The sequence below is a fragment of the Lissotriton vulgaris genome, chromosome 9 (genome assembly GCF_964263255.1).
Source record: "Lissotriton vulgaris chromosome 9, aLisVul1.2, whole genome shotgun sequence".
Lineage (NCBI taxonomy): Eukaryota > Metazoa > Chordata > Amphibia > Caudata > Salamandridae > Lissotriton > Lissotriton vulgaris.
In genome coordinates, this window is record NC_141697.1 from 153,534,973 (window position 1) to 153,557,390 (window position 22,418).

Below are 22,418 nucleotides of genomic sequence, written 5' to 3' on the forward strand. Positions count from 1 at the left end.
CCTTGGAAATGTTTTCCGTGTTCCACCACTTCAGAGAGCGATACGTCCGGTCGTTTACCAACACCAGATCTGTAATCTGACCTTGAGCCTGATTCCACTGTGTCGCTAGACACTCCTGTAGTGGACGCATTTGTAGTCTGGCATGTGGTATTAGCAGTATGCAGGAGGACATCATGCCTAATAGTTGCATAAACACTCGTGCTGGTAGTGAGTGTTGTGGTTGAAATCTTTGTATTAACCCGACCATTGTTTGTATCCTGATTGGGTTGGGGTATGCTATTGCCTTTTCTGTGTTTATCGTAGCCCCCAGGTATTGCTGAATCTGGTTTGGTTGCAGGTGTGATTTTTTGTAGTTCACCGTGAACCCTAGGTGGTGCAGCAATTGAATTGTCTTCTGTGTGTTGTGAAGACATTCTTCTTTTGACTTGGCCTTTATTAGCCAGTCGTCCAAGTATGGGAAGACATGTATTTGTTGTCTTCTTAGGTGTGCTGCCACCACAGCTAGGCATTTTGTGAAAACTCTCGGTGCTGTTGTGACACCGAACGGAAGGACTTTGAACTGATAGTGTTGTCCTTCTAATACAAACCTTAGGTATTTTCTGTGGGCTTTGTGAATTGGGATATGAAAGTAAGCTTCTTTTAGATCCAGTGTAGAAAGAAAGTCCCCTTTCTTCAGTAAAGGGAGTACTTGTTGGAGCGTGACCATGTGGAAATGCTCCAAATTTATGTAAGCATTGAGAGGTCTGAGGTCTAATATTGGTCTTAGGGACCCGTCCTTTTTGGGGATCAGGAAGTATAGAGAGTATACTCCTGTTCCTTGTTGATCTTTTGGGACCTTCTCTATTGCATGCTTTTGTAGAAGTGCTAGTACTTCTTCTCTTAACAATGTCAGATGATCTTGACTCATTGGACGCTGTTTGGGGGGGGATGTTTGGTGGGGTAGCTGTGAGTTCCAGGCAATAACCATGTTGGATAATTTGTCTCACCCACTTGTCTGATGTGATGTTCTCCCAGACAGGTAGGAACTGTGATAGACGTCCCCCACCCGGTGTTATGTGGTCTGGGGGGAGTTCTATGAAGTCACTGTTTTGGGGTTGAGGCGTTGCGGTTGTTATTATTTCCGCGGCCTCTACCTTTGTTGTTGTTACCTCTGTAACTGCCTCTTGAATTACCTCTGGGTGATGTTGGTGTGAAAGAGGTGGATTGCTGATTTGTTCCTGTATTCTTTGAGCCCCCTCTATAGGTGGATCTACGAAAGGAACCTCTTTGTGTTGGCTGTTTCAATGCTCCCATTGACTTAGCCGTTTCTGTATCTTTTTTCATTTTTTCTAAGGTCTCATCTGTGCTTGAACCAAACAGTGTCTTTTGATCAAATGGTTTGTTCAGTAGGGCCGTTTGTACTTCCTGTTTGAATCCTGAGATTCTAAGCCATGCATGTCTCCTTAACATGACACTGGTGTTGATAGATCTTGCTGCAGTGTCTGCTGCGTCTAGGGCGCACTTAATGGAAGTATTAGTTATTATTTTACCTTCCTGTATTAACTGATCTGCCTTTTTCTGATGTTCTTTGGGGAGATGTGTGATGAGTTTTTCTAATTCATCATAATGTGCCCTATCATAACGTGCGAGTAGTGCCTGTGTATTGGCTATACGCCAGCTATTTGCCGCCTGTGATGCTACTCTTTTGCCTGATGCATCTATTAATTTTGACTCTTTATCAGGTGGAGGAGCCTCTCCTGTAGATAATGAGTTTGCTCTTTTACGAGCGTTTGAGACCACCAGCGAGTCTAGAGGTACATGCCCTTTAATAAATATTGGATCCTTTGGAGCCGCCTTATATTTTTTATCAATTCTTGGGTTTAACACCCTAGCCCTCACTGGGTCTTTGAATATTTCTTCTGTGTGACTGAGAAGACCCTTCAACATAGGAAGAGTACCTGATGTTCTTTGTGCATTAGGTAGCGTCTCTAACAGGAAATCCTCTATTTGAGGTTCTGTATGTATATCTACTTTATGATATTTTGCTGCCCTATTAATGAGCTGCACAAACCCTGTGTTATCATCAGGTGGTGAAGGCTTTGAGGGATATAACTCTGGGTCGTTGTCCTCATCTGACCCTACGTCATAATTTTCCCATGGGTCATCCTCATCTGGGATGGTTTCGTCATCCCTTTGAGGTTCTCCCTCCCCTAGATCACTGTCTACATCAGACTGAGGTGTAGATGGTCTTGGTGTGGAAGGTGTAGGAATATTTGGCCTAGTGTGAGGAATAGGAGAAGAGGGTGTGACTTTAGGTCGAGGAGAAGCAGGAGGAGTTATATTTGTCCCCATTGTTCTCTTTTTTGAAGGAAGAGATTTATCTTCTGTCTGTTCATTCTTTCTCTTCTTCGTGACTACTTTGCCAGTTTGCGGATCGATAAACAAGATCTTTTGTTTGGGATCTGTCTGTTGCTCCTGAATCGGTACCGAAGGTCCTGGTTCCGAAAGGTGCTTATGTTTTCGATCGTCAGTGTTTGGTGTTTTCGGCACCGAATGTCTACTCGATTCCGACTTCCTGGGTATCGAGTGAATCTTGGACGACGAATCATATTTATGTTTCGACATGGAATGTTTCGATACCGAGCTTTCCCTTGTATGTAGCCTCGGTGCCGAAGTCGATGTCGCCCTTTTCTCGGATCCGACATGGTGGGAGTCCGAGTGTTTTGGTTTCAGTTTCGGTTTCGTTGCCGGGCCCGAGGGCGGGGCGTCGGAAACTTTTTTCTGCGGTTTGACCGGGCCCGAAGGCGGGGTCGTTACCGCACGGGGTCGGTTTTTCGGTAAGGGGACGTCGTCACTCACGGTTTGTTGCTCGATGAGTTCTTCAACCTCCGACTGGTCCCCTTCCGACCCCGACTGATCCTCTTCTTCCTCAATTTGCTCGTCTCCGAACAGCTCCGGGATCGCCTCCGACTGCATTCTGGAAACCTCGTGTCTTCGAGCTCGACGATTTCTAATCGTTAGCTTGGAGGAGAATGCTGCGCAGGCTTCGCAGTCCCTGGATTCGTGTTCAGGCGATAGACAGAGGTTGCACACCTCGTGTAGGTCCTTGTGTGGGAACTTAGCACCACACGTTGGACATTTTTTGAATGGAGTCCTTTCCATGGACTACGGGCTTGACTGCGTCGAGAAAGGCCTCCTGTTCGTCGACGTAGATCCAAGTTTTTTCTCTTCGATTTTGAATTTGCAACGCGTCGGAATGGAAATGAAACGCGTTCGATAACAATACCGTCGAATTGGAAAGGGAATACGCGCCGATAAATCACTTTTCTCTTAAGTTGATCTGGAGCGTCTCGATCCTCATCCGAACCCGATGGCGGAAAAAAACAATCTAAGGATGGAGCCGATGCCCATGCGCACTACCAACCAAGGGAGGAGTCACCAAGATACAAAAGACTCTCCAAGAGAAAAACAAAGTGCAATCATCCGAGCCCAACACCAGATGGCGATCTATTCATAATGTACCATCTGCAGCCCATATGCCTCGAACAGCTGTAACACGAGGAATAGATAGTAACAAGCATTGGCTGTAAAAGTAACAGCCGTGAAAGTGATCACGGGGGAAAAATGCTACCGCCGGCCACAGCTTGCAGTGCATGTGTGCACACAGCAGTTATCACGCCATACGGCGCCTCTGCTCAAGCGCGCGCCCGCGCACATGCACTGCAAGCTGTAGCCGGCGGTAGTATTTTTTGAAGCCCTTCTTACTTAAGGTCTGGCCAGACCAGCGCAAGCGCTGGGTCAGGCGAGACCTAAAAGAGTAAGGCCTACCAGCCCCAGGGACAGCTGGGTTAGTGTGGCATCTTGATTGAGCCCACGTATGACCAGAAGCCCCTGTTAAAAGTTATGACCTGGAATATTGCAGGATTAAAAACTAACCGGGATGATGCAAGGTGGGCTGTGTTGCCATGTATGAAATCTGGGATGTAGAAAATTCTTTATATGGAAAGTTGTTCTTTCTTAAACTGTGTCTCCTTTGCCTTCGGGGAGTGCAAAGGGCGGCCGCCTTATTTTACTCTCCCTCAAGAATCCCTGTACCCTTGCTCTGGTGGTTACAGACTTGCTGGCAGTAGAGGTGGTGTTAAAGAGCAATCCATTCCTGTTGGTGGTAAATTGTCATAATTATTTTTCAAGGAGGATACTGTTGGAACACATCTGATCTAAAACATTGTTGGGAATGATATAGGGGGGCAAAAGGTCCTTGCACCACCAGGTAATAATTCTGGGTGATTTTAATGTTCACTTGTGTCAACAGGGTTGTGTTTTAGTAAAAGGGATGTTTGATGTTAGGGTGACTTGCTGAAGAATATTATGGCGAGAAGCAATCTGTACTGTATTGAGCAGACAAGGAGTGTGAAGTTATTCTCTCATTTATTGGTATGACAACTTGGAATAATTTTAGTGCTCATAATCCCAGTGTTGGAATTGGACTGGGAGTTAGATTTGAAAGGAAACGCCTCCATAATAGTGATATCAGCACCAAGGATCAGACGTGGAAACGTAAGTGGGATAGGGTGATCCAGAGGTATTTCTACAGTATCTTTACACTGTGAATGCAGTGAATATTGCCCTGTGTTTAGAGAGTGGCACGCAGGATGATGTGGTCTTTAATGCCTTTAATAAGTTGTGAGGCAGATCTCCTCCAATCTAACAAACCGAGGAAGACATGGTAGAAGACATGGTAGTATGAAGGAGGACAAGGTTTGACAGTAACTGTACCAGGACACACAGAAACCTGCTGGCTGCCATGAAGCAAAGGCCAAGGGAGGAGGATAAGATTAGGGCCTGCAGGAAAGCTTATAAAATTGGAGATTTATTTGTGTAAAAAAAATTAATTAAGGAACAAGCCTGGCAGGGGCTATTGGAGCCTAGTGTCTTATGCATTAATGCCAAATTCTGGGACATTGTAAACAGGCCTTTTTTGGGATCTGGAAATTCTAGGGTAGATTACAACATCTCCCGACAGATGGGTAACCTATTTCAAGGTAATGTATAGTAGGGGGAGTGAGGACGACTGATAATCCCTGGGAGCCAGGAAGTATTATCTCACCCATGACTTTTAAAGAAGAAGTGTGTAAGGCTATTTTTAATACGGCTGAGGAAAAAGCACTCGGCCCAGATAGGGTTCCTCCTGACCTCTATAAGGCACTCAAATAAATCTAATCTTGACCCCCTTGTCACTATTAATTATCTCCTATAGCAAGCTTCATTTTCCAGCCAATTTGGTGGAAAAGGCATCTTTCATTGAGCAGAATGACCATTTGGATGGGACCCAGTTTCAAAGCGCTCTAAAAAAACCAATAATCAATCAAATCTGGAGCGATTACTATCCTGATTGGATAGCAGCATAATATCGGCACTTCAATATGGTCTTAGGCAGGGGAGAGGGATACTGGACTAGTGAATAAACTTGCAGATGATTGCGGGTAAATACACTATAGATAAGGGGGCTGTTTACACATGGCTTTCATGGACCTTATCTCTGCCTTTGACCGAGTAAACAGATCTAAGCTTTGACACCTTCTTATAGATCTGGGTAAAGAGGCTGATTTAGTAGCCTTCCTACATGGTCTTCATTCTAACCTCTCAGCCTCAGTGAGGTACAAGGAGGACGGTTGCCTGTCTGTCCCCTGGTGGGTGTAAAGGGGGGCAAGACAGGGGTGCATTTTGGCACCCCTGTTATTCACTCTATACATAAACAAATTTGGTGATGTGCTTTCAGTAACTTGTAGGGATATTCCCAAGGATGATCCAAATTAATTACAGCATTACTGTACGCCAATGATGCAGTCTTGATTGCAAAGACTTGGGTGGGTCTTCAATGTCTTTTGGACCCCATTATTGATTTTATGGTCTCATTAGATCTTGAAACCAACTATGCTAAGTCACATACAATGACAATTGGTCGCAAAGGGGGAGAACAAACTAAAGTAGCTACCTTCCCATACTTGGGTGTACTTTTTGATGATAGAGGGTCCTGGATTCCTCAAATGTCCCTAAAAAAGAATATCTTATTGAGAGCAGTTAGGGCGACAATGGGCTTTGCTAATAGACATGGGGCCAAACAGATGTAAGCCATGGTTAAGGTGTACCGAGAAAAATGTATCCCAATTGCAAATCATGGATATGATATGTGGGGATATAAAGATGCCAGAGAGCTTAAAGTAGTGGAAAATACCTTTTTGTTTATGCTCCTGGTTGTTTTGGCAAAACCCCCCTCTATTGTGGTCCATAAGAAAGTAGGATTGAGATACATTTCAGATCTCATTGCTCTAGCTCCAGTTATGCGCTGGCCCAGAATTTGGTCTAATCCTGCACTTTCACTTAACCAGCTGTGATTGGGTATTGCAGATCACTTGACAGAACACTCCGCATTTCCTGGCTTAGTTATGTTAAAAGTATGCTGGAGAGTGTGCTCACTGCTAACCTTAAATTACTACCCTTAAATCGCTAGTCAAGGCATTTGTTGGGAATTAAAAAAATATGTTTCTCTCTCGTAGGATGTTGGAAAAAAAGAAAAGGGAACTTAAATCTTCAGTGAAACAAAACATTTTATTGACAACTTGCTCTTCGGCTGAAACATATTTGGTGATTGTTATCAACTATCACCATTTTTTATTGCCAAGGGTCAGGCTTAATTTAATACATTGGTTTTTAGCTCCCCAAAGGGTCTCATAAAATTGTGCACCTGAAATCCTGTCCCTTTGATTTTTCTGCTCAAGATACTAAGCATTTTTTTTATTTTTTGTGTATTTTTTACTTGATATTAAGGCACCATTTCATTATTCCCTTGATAAGATATAACCAATATGCACAAGTAAAACCAGTGTGGTTGTATTTACAAATGCTCTCGTCACCCATGGTCTGTTTTGGGGTCACAAGTTTTCTTTCGGGTGCCTTTAGCTAAGGAAAAAGCTATTTAGTTACTAAGGGTCCCCACCCAATGAGGTGTTAAACTTCTCGTTTTTATTCATTGTATTTAGTTTTTTATGGATGTACCTTAATATATTTATCAAAGTACATGGTTTTAATGGTTTTGTCGACTTTATATGGTTTTGAATGACCAAATTAAGTATTAATGAATTGAACTGGACTTAAATATCTACTTGACTGTAAGACAGTCTTTTCCTTTTGGTAAACCGTTCTTTCTTTATGTATACCAGGACGCATCTTAATAAATTATACAAGTTAGTCAAATTCTAATTTGCTGCACAAAAATGCCAACAATACCCATTTCCTTTAAATTACACACGGGAAAAGACGAGAAATAACTGTAGACTAAAAGATGAAAATCGTCCACTAAAAAACACACACTCTCCCTACTAGCACCACACTAATTTGTCATTAACCATACAAAACAATAAGGGTAACCTCAATAAGGATATTCGGGATTTACGGTCTCAGGTAGCCTATTGGATCACGCTCCCTTTTCAGTTATAGGGTGGGTGGCACTGTCGAAAATTGTGGTACTTCCTCGTCTTCTGTACTATTTTGCAAATGTGCCTTTACTGGTACCATCAACCATTTTTACTACACTGGACACTATACTGCTTGAGCTAATTTGGGGTGCGGGTCGGCGTAGAATAGGTCTGAAAAAACTGCAGATAGATACACGTGGGGGCGGCGGCCTGGGTGCACCAGACTTTCGGGCTTATTATTACGCGTGCCAATTGCAGTGGTTATCTTACTGGACAGCAGGACGAAACTTACAAGAAATTGGCTACACTACTAAGACATATAGATCAGGGAACTCTCCACACTTTACTCTTACCAAATCGCAGACCTCCCTCGACTTTACCACCCCTATTGCACACTGCAGTGCAATGTTGGAAAAAAGCTCTGAAACACACTACAGATGGAGGGCGTTATGCAGACGATATCCCATTACTAGGAATACCACTGGCGAGCGGCAGATTGACACACAAGAATATTGGACCCTGGCTGGACGCGGGGGTGGAGACTGTTGGGGCGTTATTCGAAGGGGTAACACTGATGGATCATGATGCCTTTACTAGACACACAGGAGCGCCAATCGCACTATACATGAAACATCCAGCGTTACTGCAATATATTAAGAGACAGTGGTCTCCACAACAGAGGAACCCAAAGTGAATGAGTTAGTAAAGTATCTGTATTTGATGGGACAAGGCAGTCATCTTATTAAGTGGTTATTTAGCAGCGTCCGCACGCATGCCAGACTTCCTCTAGATAACATCCTAGTGCAGTGGGAGACGGATATGGGACGAGAGCTCACTGACTGGGAGAATGGAAGCATGTAATAGAGTACCTACGGAAAATACCTCGCAATGCTAAGTTCAAGTTTATTTAAGGCAAGGTACTACATAGAGCCTATTTGACACCGCACAGATTGCAGATAATGTACCCGGCCACTGCTCATCACTGCTCCAGATGTAAAACACCAGCAGCAGGTATACTTCACATGCTATGGACATGCCCCTTGCCTTGCGCTTTTTTGGGGAGGGGTTACAAGTCCACTTGAGGGAACTACTCCTCTCTCCGTAGGGGGGGCAGCACTGGAGTGCTGATTAGGCATCGGTAGACTTACAAAAACACAGAAGGTCCAGCTATGGTTTCTGGACCTGGGGCTCATAGTTGCTAAAAGGGCCATCACTATGCGCTGGAAGTCGGCTAAGGCCCCTTCACTGCACGTGTGTCACTGTGAACTGTCCAGGTGGGCAGGGGCGGAAAGTGCGGCACTGCATAGGGAGGAGGCCTGCGGCCTACGGAAGACACCAATATCCCTAGACTGGGACACAATGGAAGAAGCACATAAAAGTACTGATCCCGAAGACACCCCGGACGTTACGCAGACATAACCATAGAACAGTGGAGCTTTTCCCTTTTTTTAAAACTCTTTTAGTTGGCTAATCAAGGCTGGTTAGAGGTGCAGCAATGTGACCAGAACGTAACTCATTAAGTCAGTTCAGAGAGAGATGTATCAGTAGAATAATATGTTTGGTAGTCAGGGTCTGGGGGCGGGGGTGGGAGTTGACAGGGTGGAGGGGGGATTTCATGGATATCAATTGCACATAGAAGTTTGTGACATGATCGTTGCCTTATCACACGGGGAGGTGAGCTATGTGTGGCTTTCTCTTCCCTTTTCTTTTACCCCATTGCCTCTGTTGTTGGACATACTGCTTCTTACATGATGAATATGAAGGTGGGGCTTGTATATTGTTGTGTAATCTGCGCCAATGGTGTGCTTAATGCGTGGTGGAAGGATAAAAAACCCAATAAAGTTTGTTTTTAAAAAAAAAACATACAAAACAATGAACGCCTGCCACAAGTTAATTACTGGTGGAACTGAGACACAGAGGAGTTTCCCTTTACAACCCAGCTTATAAAACTATGGGTTGGTTAGGATTAAACGCATGGTCAGATCATGGTCTAAATTCTGTTCTAATCTTGCCTACAAACCCTAGAGAGGAAAGCAACTCCTGTGTAATGGGGACAAAAGGGACCGGGGTGTCTCAATTTATTGGCGGATTAGTCAGGATTTCAAACCAACTGGGTTTGAATCAACATTTTTAGTTTTCACTCAATCCTTTAGATATAAAGTGCTATCTTTCCTATCTACGAGTATATGGTATAAATGTAGGCGGCTCTCATCTTTGATCAAATGTAACATATCATGAAAAGATAAAGGAGTAGTCAGTATATGTTATCAATGGCCAGTGCTCCAGGGAACGAACATCTTTGCCAGAGGGTAGCTTAAGCTCGCTCTCAGTTTTTTCCCTTTTTTAAATTAAGACATAGTTTACAAAAGGCTAGGAAAAATTAAATCCTAAATTAAAGTGGATCACTAAATGCTAACTGATTCTTGTGATTTCATTTATTTAATGATTTTTACTTAGTGATTAAAACTAGGGGAGGCCGTAAGTCAGGCCATTCCGTGTACCATAATCACACAGAATTAACTCAGAATTCTACAAGATCATGTTTTAATTACGCGAGAAGAGTAATTCTGCATTTAGCGCTGTCAGTGCAAAAATGTCCCCTTGCGTAAAAATTGATGCAAGGATGCATTTTGGGCTAAGAAAATAGCGCTAAATGTAGCAGAACACTAATGCAAGTGGCCCTCAAGCTGGCTAAATGAGCTCAGAAGGCAGGTTTTCCTCCCACCCCACAAATTACTCAATTATGCAAACAAGAGTAATCGCGTAATTATTAGTAATTACATGTCAAAGAGCAATGTGGAATTACCAAAATTACTCTGATTACTCCGGCGTAATAGTAATTCTGGCCGGGCACAATCAAAACCTCAGTCTTCACACGCGTTTCCTAGAACATTGTAGTACCCTAGATAGTGAACACAGTTTTCTCTCCATTTTCATAGTATTCTCAAACTTTAATCACACTTTTAGCTCTTAAATTCATTAATTTGCCACATTAGTGTTTTATTGTATTGCACAGCATTGTAGCATTTGTATATGTGTGGTGCTTAAGCGCCTTCCCAAACGGATAGCACGCCACACCATGTTAAGGCGTGTGGTTGGTTTGAATTCACGGGAAATTGTTATGTTGTATGTGATGATCACGGAGATGCATTTATGTTATAGGACGCAGGGCCTGGCTGTGAGAAATGTGCGGTTATGTTATAGGACGCAGGGCCTGGCTGTGAGAAATGTGCGGTTATGTTATAGGACGCAGGGCCTGGCTGTGAGAAATGTGCGGTTATGTTATAGGACGCAGGGCCAGGCTGTGAGAAAGGGGAGGTTATGTATGAGAGAGGCACACAAAAACTACAGTTATAATGAGGACTAATTAGCTTAGCTTGAGGAATAGAGGGATGCTGTGCGCCCGTACAGCAAAAGGGGAGTAATATGAGAAGGCACAGCAATCCATGCAGGCATGCTGGTGAATAAGCTGAGGGCTAGGGAATCTGAATTGGTGACACAGGCAGTAGCCATATACCATTTTATTAACTTAATTTTAAAAGGAATGACCATGGTCTACTGCTGAACACATATATCCCATGAAGGTGGAAGGGTGTGGAAGAGCAATCTAAGCTGCCAATCGGAGCAGAAACTATACACACTTTAAAAGGACCAGATTCCACCTACTCTTTCTAGGCCAAAAGAAGCAAAGATTTGGAGCAGAGGTTCAAGTGGTCCTCACCCCTTCATCTATAACCAATACATTTCTTGGATCCCAGAGACCCTTCTTTTTTATACATTAAACGAAAACACATGTGGAGTGGTTAGCGTTTCTCAGGAAAAAGCTATAAACTTAAGTTAAACCTTACAATTGTGAAGCCGATTGAGAGGGTAGGAGGGTTTTGTGCTCCGACCACCTGATTAACCTTTTAATACTCGGTCATTTGTTTAACTTTGTCGCCTATTTGATGCCTCCAGAAAGACTTAGGAAAAGTAGCAATTGTCGACATTTGTTTCGGCCTCATTACATCAGAGCATTTTTACAGTAATAAAACCATATCTTGTTTGAGACGGGTGCCCCAGTTTAGGACGTGCAACTTTAATTTAAACATTTAATATGCATCTCTAAGAGTCCTAATGGATCGATAATATAACTAAAAGCAATGTTTCCCCTACAAGCATTTCACATAAAGGCATTAACAGAAAGCTAAAGAGTCGAAACAGCTGTGTTGTGGTAAATAATATCTGTACTGCGAGTCCACATTTCTTGTTAAACCACTTGCAGTACAGCCAATGTGATATCAACCTTTGCACTTGACTAGGAGAAGAGGGTACCACTAAAAATTACACGCACAGATAATACATTTTTACAGGCCCAAAAAGGTTTCTCAAGCCAAAAATGTCATAGATGACAAAGAAAATAAAGTTACAGCATGGATGCGTTACATTACATTCACTCAATAGAATAGCTAAATAACGTTCTGCATGGGTCAAGTCTCCCTCAATATGACAACAGACCGTCACTCTCAGCTACTCATTCAACAGGACATGGTCTGAAAGGATGCTAGCTGGGCCAAACAAAAGATTATTCTTAGCAGCAAATGTTAATGCTCCCCTACCCTCGGGTTGTGCTGATAACATGTGGAGTAACACCAGGGTTGATGTGAGCTGGCAGCGAATCAGATATGAAAACGGTACAGGCTTATGTGGCGTCCCTCTTTTTTTTCTTTTATAAATGGATGCCGTCTCCACGCCTGCAGTGCCTCCTGTTTTTTAACAATACCAATGGGTTCCCGCATTACTTTTGTACTTCTTACCTGACTACATCTGCTGAACTGTGTGCGCCTGCAGTAAGGTGCACCCAGGAAGGTGTCAGATGGGGAGTGAGCACAGGAAAGCGGTCCACTTACTTATCAACTTCAGAACGTACAATAAATCTGTTCACCGTTTTAAATCATCCTGCATAGCACCTTTAAGCATCCGTACGAGGTGCGCAAGGGGCTGCTGAATCTTGGGTGAAATGATCTGCTGGTCAGAGTTTCATAAGGGTCAAAAATGACCAAAAGGAGAGAGATATGGAATTTATATTCTTTGTCACACAGAATTTCCAGTCCAACACCACATGGAACCCTCTGTCAAAACTATGCTATCAACTTGGCATAGGCTATGAGCTATGAAGTGCTATGAGCTTTCTTCTCAGAGAAGATAGCACCCACTAGGTAAGACAGGTTAATTGGCCTTGTTTTTCATCTTCTTGCACTTTGTTAGAAGGATGATTTAGGTTTCAAACAAGTACCAACACTGGTTAGCTTAGGAGATCGGTGGGCTTAGGAGAAGCACTCAGAAAGGCAAACTACAAATCACTTATCCTCAGGACTAGTGATGTATATACGTTTACACATCAAACACATACTCCAATAGACCTTACTGTAGACATATTCCCATTGCACAACCCTTGCACTTTTTTACAACCACTTCTGCAACATTTGAAGGACAAACGGAAGTCAGAGAAACAAACATAAGACAGATGATCAAAGCCAAAAAGTAATTTGTAGTTTTCTTTTTTGTTCCTGCCAGCATCGTTCTAGTCACTCCGTCAGCAAAAGAAAATGACTGGAGAGATAGGGCATGCAACTAAGCCATAGAGGTATGGGACAGTAAAGCGCAGTGCTTGAGATAACTTAGGTTTTCGTACTGCTCAGCAGTGGCACAAAATTATATATTCTACACTCCAGGGCAATGTATTAATTTGTTGGGAATGAAGACAGCAGGATTTCTTGCGTATTGTGTACTCCAACCCATTCACTACATTATACACTAGTATAACTAAGGCTATAGTTACCAAGAATCTTACACTGCAACAATAATAAAAGAACCAGTGACTGAGAGCCCACTAAGTATTTTAGCACTTTAATATAAATTACAATAAAAATATTAATGATGGAACACAGTAAAATACCTGCAAAACATGATCAGTGTTACTCGAGTTCACTCTGGATGTTAAATGTTTCACAAGACAATCTTGGACTCTTACCTTATGATTTTCAAGGGACGCCAACTCGCTTGCCTTCTGGGCTAGTGTCAGTAAATTGGCTTCCTGTGAGATCCGCCTCCTTCTCCGAGTGCTCTGGATTACTCCACCTGTAATGCCACCAATATGACCAACATCAATGTCGTTCACCATGGTTTCTCCTACAGTGTCCGGCACCTCGTTCCCTTGGCCATTCTGGGGCTCATGCCGTCTTTCCATGACAGGCTGACACTGTTGCTGGTGACCAATTTTGACTTCCTGTCCACTGGGCTGCAGCTCTGCCTGACTGTGGTCTGAGTTCTCTCTATGGCCTGGCACCAATGAGGGATGTTGTATCTGGGTCCCTGGATGCTGCTGCCACGGAGGCATAAATGGGTTGCTTTCTTGTGCCTCACCAGGATTGCAAATGGGAGCCCCATCATTCTTCGACTGGGGCAAAACTCCCTCTTTGGAAAGCCTGCGGGATCTCCTTGGGAAAGAGATCTGTGATTTTGGCAGTACCATTTGTGGGTTCTGTTCTGTCAAGGCTTTCAGCAACCCCTCACTTCTATCTGCTGGTCCCTGTTGATATTGGCCCATCATGTGCATCTGGTACTGTGGAACCCCATGGCACTGAGCCACGGAGGTGGCCTGTTGGCGACTGTAGGCTTGTGCAGCTGCTTGTTGTTGCTGCTGTGTTGGATAGAAGTTTTCAAAGAGCTGCATCTGAGGAAGGGCTTGTGTCTGCTGCGGAGCAAACTGAGCATTAGAGGCGGCAGGCGTCTCTTGGAACGCATGGAACAAGTTCGGAAGTGGAAGTCCTTGCTTTTGGCCCTGATGGCCAAACGCAAGCTGGAAAGGTTGCAAAGGCAGTCCCTGACTTTGCTGCTCCTTCTGCTGCTGCTTGTGCTGATGCTGCTGCTGCTTCTGCTGCTGCTGCTGCTGCTGCTTCTGCTGCTGTTGCTGCTTCTGCTGAAGTTGCTTCTGGGCTTGGTGTATTGAGTTATAATGTGCTTGCTGCATTGCAAGAGCCTGCTGCTCTAGTTGAGCTTTATGGGATAGCATCTGCTGCACTGCATCTCCATACATGTCCAGCTGTGTCACTCCACCTCCTTTCTCCTGGCCTCTCTTCAAAGCCTCGTGATGATTATAGAAATCTGAAATATTGGTGGGATGGGTCCCCTTTTGACCAGAGCCATACATCAGATTATGGTTCCATAATTGTGCCGGGTGATGCCAACTGGCATCGCTCCTTTCAGGCGGTCTGTTCACCAAGACAGAGTTCTGCCACTTATCGGGAGCCATCTGCTGAGGTACCCTTGTTGGCTCCCCCTGATCATGGGAAAATGTGGCAGAGTTCTGCAATACATGATTACTGTTGGCAGCACTAGAAGTAACTCCCTGAGCCTTAGGAAGTTCTGAAGCTTGGGAGGACTGAACAGTACCCCGGTGACCAAACAAATGTTCCTCCTTCAGTTGCTGCTCTTTGGACTGAACGGGAAGGCCCTGCTCGTTGAAGAATGAGATCCGCTTCCCAGTTCTTTTGTTCGAAGCCTTCTGCTGCGCTTGGAGATTCATGTCAGTCCACCTGATTTAGTTCTTCTGAAAGGTACCATGCACAGGCAGCTTCACTACTGCCTACAGCACACTATCTGCTGGCCGTATGAGGATTGAAGGCAATTTACAGAGACAGGTCTTCTTTGGAAACAGAAAATACCAAATCGTACTCTAGCCATCCATGAACATAAAGGGATGGGGTTAATTCCTGTCCGTTGCTTGCCCGATTCTTGAACTGTTGTATTCTTTTCTAAATTTGGTGATAAAATGGAGTTCTCTGGATCCAAACAGCTGAAAGTAAAGCAAAAAAGAAGTCAAAAAAGTCAGAAATACAGAACACAAATAGAAGGTAGCATAGGTAAATACGTTTTGAGATGGTTTAAATACGGTTGTTGATCTCATCAAAAAGTAGCATCGCGTGCAACTGACATCGAATCACATTTTTGTGCAAGGAGCTACTAACGGATTCAAAGCATACAACAACATTTTTTTTAATTTCAATAAGTTTTATAGATTTTACATACGCATATTCATACACATAAAAATAGACTTCTAATGGCAAACTCGTTACAGGTTTCAGCCAAGAGAAATCCAGAAACAGCAGAGAAAATGCTGCTTGTGTACTATGACTAAGCGATCTTGTTCTGCAACACTTAATTGTTAGAGCAGCAATAGTCAATCAAAAGGAAGATGACAACACTTCCTAGTAATACTGCGCCTGGGAGAACCCATCATATATTGGCCTCTGGCCATGGTAACACTTATGTAGCTTGTTTAACCACAACAATGCAAGCGAAAAGGTTAATTTTCTCTGTAAGCGGCTATATCCGAAGGTGTTGAAGCAGCCCTCATGACTGGGTGTAAAATGTAAAGTACAGCCGGTGAGCCACGAGCGAGTTACGGCTGTGCTCCTGTATCCGATGGCACATAAACAAAATAACCTGAAGAAAATCCTGGCACATTTTAAAAGCCCTTCTCAGAGGGGAATAACTTTTTTCCCCAAAAGATTCTAATTTCAACTCTTTTTCTCAGTACATCTGCAGAAAAGTGCAAGTACGCATATGCTGGGGAAAATGAGTTTCTCATATTTATGTTATTTTTCTACCTAACGTTTTATATGCGTGACATTATATGGCATCTTTCAAGGGCAGAGTTTTTTTCGAATCAGGTTATCTAACAAACGCAAAGCGTACATTCGCTGCTTGTGTTGCATATTACTTCAAATTGTATCATCATAAATATAATTTTATCTTCTGTACACACAGTTTAATGCGCAATGGAGAATGGGAACTTAAAATTAATTTAAAAAAAAAGTTTCAATGGTTAGAGTGAATGACCACTGCTCATGTGACCAATTCCCAGCGTTTCCCTTTTGGCACCCTCTTACACATTCAGCATCAGAATATGCCCGCTACATGTTTGCCATATGTATTACTAGGACTTATTGAATGATGTGTCTCTCACTCACTCTCTCACTCTTGCCATGGCATGACTGGTGCTTGGTAGTGGCCTACCCCTTAGTCCCTATTACAATTATATGTTTATTTCTCACATGCCCACAGCTATCACGCCGCCAGGCGCTGCATCCTACAACGTGATAATGCCACTCAGTGGTTGTTGGACCTGCGATGGGCAAGCCCAGCACAAAGGGGGTAGCTTGGCTCAAGTGTCAAGGCAAGTGAAGGCTATCGTGTTAAGCCGGCTTTGACCCAATAATATCTCCTTGAACAACCACCAAAAAGAAGGACACCACACCACTGTTGTAGAAAAATACGATTCCTTTATGTAAAAATTCTCTGTCGTGAATGGGGATCAATTAGGAAAGCACATATAAATTTCTTTTGGCCACAATTTGCTGGGTTTTGAGTTCGGGTTGAATACAGTAGATATCTCAGGAATAAATATCATCAATAAATAGAATAAATAACAGGAATAAATATCATCAATAAATAGAAAAAATATCAGGAATAAATATCATCAATAAATTGAATAAATATCACTTTTTGTTCAGCAGAATAAATACTGGTTCATTTAAATAAACAACCACATGTTCATTCTGGTATCGCTGCCACCAATTAAATATTTCAGGAACTTTAACTTGCAATACGTTTCAGGATGGAAAGATTACTCTTACAGTTTATGATGACTTCACTGCTAATGAATACAGGCTTCTCTGGGCACAAAAGAGTGTTGGGACTCTTTAAGAATCACTTGGGGGATAAGTGCGTATATCTACAAAGCAAGGAAACACAGTGAGCACTTCATTTATACTCGGCTCTGTTTGCCGGTGGGGTCTAAGCGCACCTAGGGGCTTTGTTACCGCTAGCACTCAGGCGGCACCAGTTCAAAGTCTTTAGACTGACGAACGGGGCTGCCGAAGAGGTCACACAATCTTCGCGCTCAGTCAAGTAAATGCCGGTTCACAGTTCCTGAAGAAACGGGCCCACCTCACATCGGCTGCAATCGAAAAGCGATTCTGTCAGGTTCAGCACTTCTCTCGCCAGCGACGGGTTCTCAGGGGCTCCACGGACCTCCCCCCGACTTCCTCAAACAGGGATGGTTCCCGCCCACAGCTACAGCCGCCGATTCACTGGGGAGGGGCAGAGACAGTAGTCCCGCCCAACGAAGGCCGGCCTTTCCCCGCCCCGGCGCACCACCTCACCTCAGTCTGCGCAGGAAGCCCTCTACGCCGGTGGAGCTCGGAGACGTCCGAGCTCCTCGCAGGAGGCGTCTGTCGCACAAGGGGCACAGAAGCCGCTCGCGGTGGCGGCGAACTTGTTCTCGCCTCGCGACCCGAGTCGGTCGTAATTCACCACCGGGGGGCACACGAAAAACGGCCACAGTCTTTTGGGGGTGACGAGGCACTCGCTGGGCAGGCACTGTAGACGCGAGGTCACCGCACACACGGCTGACTGGAACGCAAGTCAGGATCCACGCCGGTGACTATTGCTTGCTCTACTGCCAGCGCTACCAGCTGCCTCAGGGGTCAACAGGGCAGGTGTCAATCTGGTGTCCAGTCTGGAATCTCTTTCTTCACCTAGATCTGGAACATCATTACCCTATCTAGTCTTCTGGTCATCTAAAATGGCCGCCAGGGACTGGACCTTATATAGCCAGTGCCCTGAGGTGCTGGCTCGTGCCAGTAGGTTCTAGAACCTTCTTTGGGCTAGGCCAATGACATGGCACTTCTGGGGTATTTGGGACCCTAACAGCCACCATACTGGGGTTCTAGAGCAGCCATTTTGTGTACCCGAGGGAAAAAAGGTAATTCCTGTCAGGAATGCACGCCAAATAAAAGGGCACCAAAACCTTGAAAGGTCAAGGTTCATGGAGGCTCCAAGGGGAGTCACTCACATGAGGGAAATGGATGGCAACCATTTTGAGGTCATTCATACAGGTTGCCAATCCCAGTCTATAATGTCACAGGTTTCACCAGGTGTCTTGTAAATAGGTGCCAAAAACCTTGTGAACAACTGGGCGTCAAGGAACATCTAGCCCCATGAAACAGCACACAAAAGGTCCTGGTAGACAAAGAAAAGCGACAAATTTTGGGAGGTACAGGGGAACAAAAGAAATCATAGTGGTGAGGGGACTCTCAGAAGCAGACGGGTCTAACAGTGGTCATAATGCATAATATGGAAACACTTCCCATGTAGGCTCAAAAAAAAAAAAAAAACACCACCCTTTCAACAACACACACTACACGGTGAAGCTTGCTATCCGTGTTGTTATGCTCTATTATATTAATCTGCGTAGTGCACTAATCACCCGTAGGTTATCCAGGCACTTGGGCAGGAGTGTAGGTTTGTGCACCCCAAGGTGCTTATACGAAAAGCCTTCGCATACGCTTCATAGAGGCAGGTCTTCAGCCTCTTGTGGTACTCAATAAGCACGGAGGAGGCTCTGATGTGCTGAGGGAGTCTTGGGTGCAATGTAGGAGAATGAGTGACCTGAGCGAGTGCGGATGCGAGGAATGTGTGCGAGTGAGTGTGAGGTGTCTGGTGGGTTAGTGAAAGTGTATGCAGCCGTTAGGGTATTCTGGTCCTGTGTTGTGTAGGGCTTTTTATGTATGCATGAGAAGTTTGAATTGGGAGCCAGTGAAGCTTCCTGAGGTGTGGTGTGATGTGGGTGCGGCGTGGGAGGTCCAGTAGGAGTCTTGCAACAGTGACCTGATTGGTCTTGAGTCTATGTAGGTGTTGTTTGGAGATTCCAGCGTAGAGTGTGTTGCCGTAGTCCAGCCTGCTTGTGATGAGTGCTTGCGTGGCGGTCTGTCTGCTGTTCCGAGGTAACCATTTTAAGATTTTTCGCAGCATGGGTAGGATATGGAAACAGGAGGTGCACAATGCATTGACTATCAGTTTTGTAGAGCTTGTCATCTAGGATGAGCCCTAGATTTCTTGTGTAGTCTGTGGGTGTTGGTTCTAGCTCTGACTGCCACCATGTGGAGTCCCATTGTGTTGAGCAGCAGACAGTTGGTTCAGCTACAGTCAGCTACTATGGTCAGGCAGTTAGTTAAGTCGGTTTTGATGGTGGTTTGGTCAGTAAGGGAGAGGAGGAGTTGGGGATCACTGGCGTAGGGGACGACCCTGTTGTCTTGTGATCGGAAGATGTTGGCGAGCGGTGTCGTGTATTTGTTGAAAAGAGTGGGGCTGAGGGGACGAACCGTGTGGGCCTCCGCATATCAATTTCTTGATCTCAGATGTAAAGGGCAGCAGGCTGACCCTTTGGGTTCTTCTTGTGGGGAAGGAACAGATCCATTTGAGAGGATTCTTGTATGCCAAATTTGTCTTCTGATGAGGGCGTTATGGAAGACAGAGTTAAAGACCGTAGAGAGGTCAAGAAGGATAAGGATCGCTGTTTCCCCTCGGTCCAGGATGATTTGAATGTCAATGATGGCCACGATGAATGCTGTTTCGGTGCTGTGGCTTATTCTGGATTCTGATTGAGTGTTGTCTAGAAGATAGTGAAGTTAGAGGTGGATTATGAGTTGCTTGTTGATGGCCTTCACAATCACTTTGGCTGGATAGGGAGATGGGTCGGAAGTTGCTCAATTGATTCGAGTTGGCTGTGGGCTTCTTGAGGAGGGATTTGATTTCAGCAAGTTTCCATTCATTCAGGAAAGTGGTGGACGTGATAGAGGTGGTGATGATGTGGGTCAGGGTGGTGCTGATAGTGATGTTCAGGTTGTAGATGTGATGGGGGCATGGGTGTATTGGGCCCCTAAGTGGGTGGTCCACAGGATTGCTGCGGTGTCATTTATGGTGAGTGTTAGACCTGGCACCTTTGGCGTGGGTCTCCCTTCCATTTTTGCTGTAGCCTCATGTGTTTTTCTGGTGTTAGATGCTTTGGGCACTGTGCCACTGCTGTCCAGTGCCACAGTGAGTGCTCCCTACTGTAAATTGATGTTTTGATTAGTGGTTCCATGATTGGATATTTGGTTTACTTGTCAGACCTTAGTACAGTGCACTGAGTGTGCCCAGGGCGTGTAAATCAAAATGCTGCTAGTGGGCCTCGGACAGGATCAAGTCCTCAGTTCTGATAAATAGTTAAAATTGCTAGGAACTATAAGCCTGCTTAAACATTTCTACCGAAAGGTCGTTTTGTTATTGGAGACCCATTGATAGGCTCCTTGTTGGTCAAATTCAATAATTTCACAATAATGTTACGGAGAAATATGTTGACAATTCCCCCTGTCTTGTGAAATAATAGCATATGTGTTTTGTATATTATTTATTAGTTGTATGTTTTTTCAATCACTTCTGTATGTTTGCGTCAAATTGTTGTGTAATTATGCACTTTTGATTTTTCTTGTTGTACGCTCATGGTGAGTACGTTCAAGACATTGACACTTCTCTTGACTGAAGTGATATCTACTTTTGATAAAATTGATAAATAAAACGGCGCAATTAATCGCCAAGGTAAACATATTAAGCTTTGTTTATCTGTTTTCATCCCAAATCACAACGGTGTGAAATGAAATGAAGTGTGGGTTCCTCTCTCTTTTTTACAAAGTATTTGGGCCCTTACCCCACTTCTGTCCGCATGGGCTAAACTCCTTTTGTTGAAAAAAGTTTAGAGCGGGTTGTTACCCGAGTGGGTTAGGACTGAGACAATCTTTGTCTCTTGGGTGTCACTAAATTGATTAAATCCTTCACAAGGAAGAATTTCCTTGTCAAAGCATGTCAGAGAACGAAACATTGTCTTTTACGGAAAGCCACATAAAAAATTTGATTGCTTCTAATCCCTTCTCTGGTCTTTCTCCAAGTACCACTGCTAAACATCAAAATGAGGCTGATAAGTTAACTCGTCTCCAAAAGAAACATATAAGGACAGAATTGCACGGACATTTCCTTCTACAACATTTGCGGGCTGGCACTATACCTTGGGGCCTACAAGTAAAAAATATACCAGTGATATTTGTGGAAGATTCGGAATATAAGAAAGGCTTCAGCTATATAAATACTAAATGTAGTAGAGACCTAATGGTCCATACAATTGAGACGGCACAACGTCTATGTAGTGAGGAAGAAAAAGAAATTGCCGAACTGTTGAAAGCCATTGCTGACAATAAAACTGAAGTAGAGGCAAAGAATCTACTAGAGAAAATCGAAAAAGAGATACAGACTTTTAAAGATATCACTATCAACACCAAAACTGCCCAGTTTGAGAAAGACTCTAAATCGTTTAAAATAGAGCTAGTTTACCCTTTTTTAAAGGAAGATTATTATACCACTATAGATTCTAAAAGAGCTCTAAACTCGTACCAGGGCAGGTCAAGGACGAGATTCACCACCTTCTCATCCACTTCATCATCAGGATCGTCTCCTGACTCCAATCAAGGTCAGCAAAACAAAAAGGGCTCAAATCAACCTTTTTTAGAAAAGGGCGGGCGACAAAACGTCCGCTTCAAACCTCCTTGGGAAATGCGGACAAGGAACATAGCTAATAGTGAATTACAGCCATTTTCGTTTTTCACTATTGCAAGGCTACCTGTTCTCCATAGGCTAGAATGGGCTGCTGGATTGTTACATGTTTATAATCCTAGCAAACTCAGAGAACATAGTCGAAATTCAAGTTTAGTACGCCTGGACTCAGAATAATAAAATACATCTTTTAGTAAAGGTTATTTTAATATTCTGGGTTTGCAAATACCACTTTTAGAAAGTAGGCATTTGCTTGCCTAACCACTTGAGCCCGCCTCCGCCTCGGCTAGGTTGTGTATTCCTTGTCTGGGTTAGTGAGTGACACGACTGGGAAATTCCAGGAGACTGGCTGGGGCAGCCCGTGGTGAATAGGGAGATCTGCAACCAGGTGGGAGGGAGGAGTTGCACCTGGGACCTGAATAGGACTGTGCCCGTCCCCCCACAGTGCTGGCTCCACCCCCTGTGGTGCGTCTTGTTTCTCTGCCGTGCACACTG

General features: G+C 44.1%; 1 protein-coding gene across 4 annotated transcripts in view; it reads right to left on the reverse strand.

The window, feature by feature from the left end:
• The window catches only part of MIDEAS (mitotic deacetylase associated SANT domain protein), a 664,701-nt gene that overhangs the window by 232,447 nt on the left and 409,836 nt on the right, over window positions 1-22,418 (reverse strand). For all 4 annotated transcript variants that reach the window (XM_086937252.1, XM_086937251.1, XM_086937250.1 and 1 more), the window contains one exon: window positions 13,468-15,291. In XM_086937252.1, coding sequence (XP_086793378.1) covers window positions 13,468-15,021 — 1,554 coding nt within the window. In that variant the 5' untranslated portion in view covers window positions 15,022-15,291. The remainder of the gene's footprint in view (window positions 1-13,467; window positions 15,292-22,418) is intronic.